Source organism: Ranitomeya imitator, chromosome 1, assembly GCF_032444005.1.
Source record: "Ranitomeya imitator isolate aRanImi1 chromosome 1, aRanImi1.pri, whole genome shotgun sequence".
Classification (NCBI taxonomy): Eukaryota; Metazoa; Chordata; class Amphibia; order Anura; family Dendrobatidae; genus Ranitomeya; species Ranitomeya imitator.
This window is the reverse complement of record NC_091282.1, coordinates 659,296,729-659,304,745: the sequence shown is the minus strand read 5'-3', so window position 1 is coordinate 659,304,745 and position 8,017 is coordinate 659,296,729. Positions and strand designations below refer to the sequence as shown.

The window sequence follows — 8,017 nt, the reverse complement described above, 5'->3', positions numbered from 1 at the left end:
TGGGCAGAGCGGGTTTTCCGCTCCGTCCAAAGCGCCGTAAATCCGGACAATGGACACGCACCCTAAGACTGTCGAGTTTGGGCAGGAAACTAACAAACAGACTGTGCTCAGACCATGAGCTCTTAAGGTTGTTACAAAAAGCAGGCAGATGGCCTATATCCATTTATATCACAAGACTAAAAGGATTTCTCTCGTTTTATATATAATTTATTGAAACAAGCACATCTGGTCATGTTATTTTGTGCTGCAGATCCTGTGGGAATTTGAACTATGGGGAGCGCTATGGGCACCAATCTCACCTCCAGGTGTGCAGATTTCAATCAACGTGCGCAAGTATTTTCCAATTTAAACCATAAATTAGTTTGTGTTTGAATTATTTTCACCACTGTTTAGCAAAACTGACGTTTTTTCCGCTTTTCTAGAATGCAAAGTGTCAATGCTCCCTGACTGGTAACTTGTATTTTATGCTGTATATCGTTTAACCCTAGTTTTTATAGAGGGGAAAAATAAAATATTTTACCTTATGAAGCATTGTATAACTTTTTTTTTTTTTTTATCTCCGAAATGTAAAAACACATAGGTGTAAATCTTTCTATTCTTCTATTCCAGTCACACCCAGAGCTGCAATCCAAAATTTGTCAGCATGCTAATATAACAACTACACATAAAATGGCAAAAAGTCATGTGTGACTGCAGCTCTGAATGGAACAGGAGTAGAAATTGGTCAGCTATTGAAACTTTATGTGCCTTCGAGATTGGCAACCGAAACTTTAGAAACTTCTCTTTTTTATTGAAAGCAAAGTTTAAAAAACCCTAAATCATCGTTTACAGACAGTCAAAACCACAAAAAAATTCAAGTAAAAAGGATGTTAAAAAAAAAAAAGAGAATTAAACATTAGCAATGAAAAACAAAAAACTCTGAACAGTGCAATAATTGGGGGGGGGGGGGGGGAGTGGAATATCAGTGATCGCCTTATTTTAGAAGGCTGGAATGTCACGTGACAAAGATGGAGAATATTTTACCTACAATGTATTGGTAACATTATTCCTACTTCAGTCACATCCAAAGCAAGTACGACGCTGAGGTACCATAATCAGTACGCTCCAATGCATTCTGGGAAATATTTCATAAATTGGTGGCTGTATGTGCAAAACTACAGCAAGAAGGAAGGCAAGATTACTGGAAAATGAAAGTAATGGATGGAGCAGCCTCTTCTGCGTCACCCGGGAGGTCACAACAGATGATTGAACCAGTCGTTACAATTGTCCCATCCGGATCGTAGGTCCCTGAATTGGCGCCACCAGACCTGAGTTATTGCTGTGTGAACGTCAGTATGTGCAAATGATGGGAGGAGTTGTCCCTGTCCGGCCTCTAGTTAATGGGCTCATAGCTGGAGTAAGCGCTTTTCTTCTTAAACGAGACAACGATGGCTCCAACTATCAACAGCAGCAATGGGGTCCCCAGCGCCACCGCCATGATACAGATCACCAGGATGGAGAAAGAGTCACGAGGTGGAAGGCCGTATCCCACCAGAGCCGACCTACAAGCAGGAATCCATCAGTACGAGGCATGTCACAGAGACCACGGAAGGAGGAGAGAAGGAAGGACAGCAGAGGCCAGGGTCAGAGGGGAGGCAGGACGCAAAAGCCGAGGTCAGAGAGAGGGGGAAGACAGTATACAGAGACTAGAAAAGGCAGGACACACACCGAGGTGGGGTAGGATGTAGGACACAGGTCAGGGGGTTAGGACAAAAGGGGTACACTCACCACCCTAGGAACATGTTTTTATCGTAGAAGTCGCCTTCTGCGATCCCGAAAGACACATTCAGAACTTCCATGTTGTACTGGTGGATCAGCTGCTCCCCGTAGAAGGCCTGGATGATATGGGGGACACTCAGGGTCCCGTTCACACCCTTAGGGTCATACACAACACATGGGAGCGAGTTTGACCTGGTGCCATTCACTGATCCGTAAGCCACCGATTTCCATTGGAAATAGCCCTGAGCATGGCTGGCATTGGGAGAGTTGGGCACCAGCTCCATCATCTGGGGGTGAACAGAGCAGAGACGCACATGACAACATCATACACTGACGTCTGCCCGTCCTCACCTGCTTTCTACCTTGGAGCTGGTGATGCCTCATACCTTAAAGATGGTTGGCGTGTACTCATCATCGATGGAGCGGACAGACCGTAACGTCTTACACCCTGACTTCTTCTCCAGTGTGACCATCTCTACAGCAAATCGGGACTGATTTCCCCGAGGCTGGACCCCCGAGATGCTGAACTCCAGCTTTGTGCAGTTGGCGGTGTGGAGGAGCCGTGGCGCGGAGGTGTCCCGTCCGGGTCTGTCATATGCAGAAACCTGAGGAGACAAGCGTCAGGTATTGTGATTCTTAAAGGGCCACTGCCCTAAAGTGAGCTGTATGGAGGAATATAGCCACCATCCCCACTCACCCTGAAGCTGACACTTCCATTTCTGAAGCTCCCTGTAGGATCAGATGCATCCACTCCAGACAGGCGGAAAGAGAAGGAGGAGGAATTTAGGGTGTTGTTGGCGTTCTCCCAGACAAAGTTGGACAGGTCGTAGGCTGGGTAGAAATACCGCTCTGCTGTGCCGGAGAAGTTGGCAGTGTTGTTCACGTCATTATACTCGAATATCTGGGAGAGAAGCCGCACACGTAAGCAAGCAAAGCATCATGGGAAATTACTTTTAAGGGGGCGTTCTAAGAATCCCTGGTCACTTACCCTGGTGAAGGCGAGGGCGGTGGAGTAGAGCACGCTGTCAGCTGGATCCATAGTGATGGCTCCGGAGGGATCTGCTGACAGCAGCTTGGTCCAGTTGATCCGCAGCTCGCTGTGCTCGTCCTCCGTGTAGATGAGCAGCACAGTGGGGGCCCCGATGGTGCTCCAGATGTAGTGGATTGTGCTGCCATTTCCCACCGCCCGGGTGTGCAGCAAGTTCACAGAGGAGTTGGAAAAGCCGGGGTTAAACTGCAGGTAAATCTGCAAGAAAGGAAACCATCAATATGGAGGAAAGGAGGAGGAGTGATGTCCGACAACTGACAGGAGCAGAATCTGTCATTGCAGAGAGAAGATCCCCATCAGTAGTGCCCCATAACTAGAAGAGGGGAGCGGATCCCCATCACCAATACCCTCTAAATAAAGGAGAAGAGCAGATCCCCATCAGTAATGCCCCATAACTAGAGGAGGGGAGCAGATCCCCATCACCAATGCCCTCTAAATAAAGGAGAAGAGCGGATCCCCATCAGTAGTGCCCCATAACTAGAGGAGGGGAGCAGATCCCCATCACCAATGCCCTCTAAATAAAGGAGAAGAGCGGATCCCCATCAGTAGTGCCCCATAACTAGAGGAGGGGAGAAGATCCCCATCAGTAATGCCCCATAACTAGAGGAAGGGAGCAGATCCCCATCAGTAATGCCCCATAACTAGAGGAGGGGAGCAGATCCCCATCAGTAATGCCCCATAACTAGAGGAGGGGAGCGGATCTCCATCAGTAATGCTCCATAACTAGAGTAGGGGAGCGGATCCCCAGTGATGCCCCATAACTAGAGGAGGGGAGCAGATCTCCATCAGTAATGCTCCATAACTAGAGGAGGGGAGCAGATCCCCATCAGTAATGCCCTATAACTAGAGGGGAGCAGATCCCCATCAGTAATGCCCCATAACTAGAGCAGGGGAGCAGATCCCCATCAGTAATGTCCTATAATTCATGGACTGATAGCAGATCCCCATCAGTAATGCCCCATAACTAGAGGAGGGGAGCAGATCCCCATCACCAATGCCCTCTAAATAAAGGAGAAGAGCGGATCCCCATCAGTAATGCCCCATAACTAGAGGAAGTGGAGCAGATCCCCATCAGTAATGCTCCATAACTAGAGGAGTGGAGCGGATCCCCATCAGTGATGCCCCATAACTAGAGGAGGGGAGCGGATCCCCATCAGTAATGCCCTATAACTAGAGGGGAGCAGATCCCCATCAGTAATGCCCCATAACTAGAGCAGGGGAGCAGATCCCCGTCAGTAATGTCCTATAATTCATGGACTGATAGCAGATCCCCATCAGTAATGCCCCATAACTAGAGGAGGGGAGCAGATCCCCATCACCAATGCCCTCTAAATAAAGGAGAAGAGCGGATCCCCATCAGTAATGCCCCATAACTAGAGGAAGTGGAGCAGATCCCCATCAGTAATGCTCCATAACTAGAGGAGTGGAGCGGATCCCCATCAGTGATGCCCCATAACTAGAGGAGGGGAGCGGATCCCCATCAGTAATGCCCTATAACTAGAGGGGAGCAGATCCCCATCAGTAATGCCCCATAACTAGAGGAGGGGAGCGGATCTCCATCAGTAATGCTCCATAACTAGAGTAGGGGAGCGGATCCCCAGTGATGCCCCATAACTAGAGGAGGGGAGCAGATCTCCATCAGTAATGCTCCATAACTAGAGGAGGGGAGCAGATCCCCATCAGTAATGCCCTATAACTAGAGGGGAGCAGATCCCCATCAGTAATGCCCCATAACTAGAGCAGGGGAGCAGATCCCCATCAGTAATGTCCTATAATTCATGGACTGATAGCAGATCCCCATCAGTAATGCCCCATAACTAGAGGAGGGGAGCAGATCCCCATCACCAATGCCCTCTAAATAAAGGAGAAGAGCGGATCCCCATCAGTAATGCCCCATAACTAGAGGAAGTGGAGCGGATCCCCATCAGTGATGCCCCATAACTAGAGGAGGGGAGCGGATCCCCATCAGTAATGCCCTATAACTAGAGGGGAGCAGATCCCCATCAGTAATGCCCCATAACTAGAGGAGGGGAGCGGATCTCCATCAGTAATGCTCCATAACTAGAGTAGGGGAGCGGATCCCCAGTGATGCCCCATAACTAGAGGAGGGGAGCAGATCTCCATCAGTAATGCTCCATAACTAGAGGAGGGGAGCAGATCCCCATCAGTAATGCCCTATAACTAGAGGGGAGCAGATCCCCATCAGTAATGCCCCATAACTAGAGCAGGGGAGCAGATCCCCATCAGTAATGTCCTATAATTCATGGACTGATAGCAGATCCCCATCAGTAATGCCCCATAACTAGAGGAGGGGAGCAGATCCCCATCACCAATGCCCTCTAAATAAAGGAGAAGAGCGGATCCCCATCAGTAATGCCCCATAACTAGAGGAAGTGGAGCAGATCCCCATCAGTAATGCTCCATAACTAGAGGAGTGGAGCGGATCCCCATCAGTGATGCCCCATAACTAGAGGAGGGGAGCGGATCCCCATCAGTAATGCCCTATAACTAGAGGGGAGCAGATCCCCATCAGTAATGCCCCATAACTAGAGCAGGGGAGCAGATCCCCGTCAGTAATGTCCTATAATTCATGGACTGATAGCGGCTCCCCGTCAGTAATGTCCTATAATTCATGGACTGATAGCGGCTCCCCGTCAGTAATGTCCAGCACCTCAGGAACAATCTTCACATGCTCTGCCACCTTAAAGTTCCAGTATCGGGGTCAGTGGGCTCCTTGGCTCGTTTCCTGTACACAGCAGACGATCTCAGTTCCCCTTGTTTTGGGAGAGGTGGGCGGAGTCACCTGTGGTGGGGGAGGGGTTGCTGAGCTTTCAAGTCTGGAGATGAGTCAGGCTCAGATCCCTCCCCCTCCTCAGCAATACACCCTGTATCTGTGGTAGAACTACAGCTCCCAGCAGGACTGATGCCTTATACACCATGAGTTAGCCCTTTAAGAAAATAACCATCAGCTGTGCACTACAAATACCAGCTGGTCCCTCAACAGCCCAAACGCGCAGAGAAACACAAGTCCTATCAGGACGCGCTACACAACAGCGAGGCAGCGGTTCTGCAGCCACTCCGGGAATCCTGGGAGTTGTAGTCTCCCCACAGTTCTCTCACCTGCCGGGTCTCCTTGTCCTCACGGGTCCCCAGCGCCGCGACCACCGCCAGCAGCAGCTGCAGCCAGATCGCCGCACACATGACTGCGACCGAGCACAGCAGCAGCTTCCGGCTGAGCCACGTGACTCTCAGTCAGCTGATCACTGCGTAAAGGAGCCAGAGCTCTTAAAGGGGCCGTGCGCATCTGTGAGGGGAGAGTTACTATAGTAAACAGCTCCCTCTGGTGAGCAGTGAAGCTCATTACACTGAATGACCAGCAGAGGGAGCCATTCTCCATCCACACGTCTGGTCTTTTCTATTCATCACTCAGGACCACAGACTGGTCACTGAGGAGATATCATTCCTGGCGCAGGACGACTGTGACGGATCACACAGGGGAAGGGGTGTGTAGTCTTCCCTCACCTCACCCAGCAGGGATCGGCTCTCTGGCACCACCACTTGCCCAGGTCAGTCAGGGAACTGCACCGAGGGCAAATAGTCACTGGAAAGGCTTTGTTAGAGGAACGAGTTATTGAGGTGCTCCCAGTGAGAGGGAATATACATCACCAGTCCGGCTAAGGACATATATGTAAACCTCCCGGCCGTCGCTGTCAGAGTTCCTCACTAACACAGTACAGTATGCTGCCACCAGTTCCTCGGCAGATATAAGCCCCGTCCGACAACAGGCTTTTATCGGGTCAGAAACCAACCTGGGTAGCGTATAATAACCAGCTGAGCGTGCGGACGTGGGGATTCGTAAATTGAGATAAAAGGGCAGCCCAAGATTAATTTTATATTTAATCGCCGAAAAGGCACACTAGAAAGATAAGAAAATGTGCAGCTTCACCGAATCCGTGAAAAAAAAGTTTTCTTTATTCACAAACTTAACCCCTTAGTGACAGAGCCAATTTGGTACTTAACCCCTTACCGGCATCGGACGTACTATACCGTCCGATGCCGGCTCCCCTGCTTTGATGCAGGGCTCCGCGGTGAGCCCGCACCAAAGCCGGGACATGTCAGCTGTTTTGAACAGCTGACATGTGCCCGTAATAGGCGCGGGCAGAATCGCGATCTGCCCGCACCTATTAACTAGTTAAATGCCGCTGTCAAACGCAGACAGCGGCATTTAACTTCCACTTCCGGCCGGGCGGCCGGAAATGACGTCATCGCCGACCCCCGTCACATGTCCGGGGGTCGGCGATGCGTCTCCATTGTAGCCATAGAGGTCCTTGAGACCTCTATGGTTACTGATTGCCCGTCGCTGTGAGCGCCACCCTGTGGTCGGCGCTCACAGCACACGTGCAATTCTGCTACATAGCAGCGATCAGCAGATCGCTGCTATGTAGCAGAGCCGATCGTGCTGTCCCTGCTTCTAGCCTCCCATGGAGGCTATTGAAGCATGGCAAAAGTTAAAAAAAAAAGTTTAAAAAAATAAAAAAAACATAAAAGTTTAAATCACCCCCCTTTCGCCCCAATCAAAATAAATCAATAAAAAAAATATCAAATCTACGCATATTTGGTATCGCCGCGCTCAGAATTGCCCGATCTATCAAATAAAAAAAAGTATTAACCTGATCGCTAAACAGCGTAGCGGGAAAAAAACTCGAAACGCCAGAATTACGTTTTTTTGGTCGCCGCGACATTGCATTAAAATGCAATAACGGGCGATCAAAAGAACGTATCTGCACCGAAATGCTATCATTAAAAACTTCATCTCGGCACGCAAAAAATAAGCCCTCAACCGACCCCAGATCACGAAAAATGGAGACGCTACGAGTATCGGAAAATGGCGCAATTTTTTTTTTTTTTTTTTTTAGCAAAGTTTGGAATTTTTTTTCACCACTTAGATAAAAAATAACCTAGTCATGTTTGGTGTCTATGAACTCGTAATGACCTGGAGAATCATAATGGCAGGTCATTTTTAGCATTTAGTGAACCTAGCAAAAAAGCCAAACAAAAAACCAATGTGGGATTGCACTTTTTTTGCAATTTCACCGCACTTGGAATTTTTTTCCCGTTTTCTAGTACACGACATGCTAAAACCAATGATGTCGTTCAAAAGTACAACTCGTCCCGCAAAAAATAAGCCCTCACATGGCCAAATTGACGGAA

The 8,017-nt window shown here is 49.1% G+C and overlaps 1 protein-coding gene across 1 annotated transcript; it reads right to left on the bottom strand.

The window, feature by feature from the left end:
- Nucleotides 1-769: 769 nt before the first annotated feature.
- On the bottom strand, nt 770-6,052 carry GLMP (glycosylated lysosomal membrane protein). The gene is made up of 6 exons (XM_069728810.1): nt 5,927-6,052; nt 2,747-3,004; nt 2,456-2,659; nt 2,145-2,363; nt 1,768-2,045; nt 770-1,541 (listed from the first exon to the last, which is right to left on the bottom strand). The coding sequence occupies exons 1-6, from the start codon at nt 6,005-6,007 to the stop codon at nt 1,373-1,375; spliced, it is 1,209 nt and encodes a 402-aa protein (XP_069584911.1). The 5' UTR covers nt 6,008-6,052; the 3' UTR covers nt 770-1,372.
- Nucleotides 6,053-8,017: the final 1,965 nt, after the last annotated feature.

Bases quoted from the DNA above. Each gene is read 5' to 3' on its own strand.
- GLMP (XM_069728810.1), bottom strand. From the start codon at position 6,007: ATGTGTGCGGCGATCTGGCTGCAGCTGCTGCTGGCGGTGGTCGCGGCG. The intron at 2,660-2,746 runs GTAAGTGACCAG...CTTCTCTCCCAG, and splicing joins CCGCCCTCGCCTTCACCAGG to ATATTCGAGTATAATGACGT. The intron at 2,046-2,144 runs GTATGAGGCATC...GTTCACCCCCAG, and splicing joins ACACGCCAACCATCTTTAAG to ATGATGGAGCTGGTGCCCAA.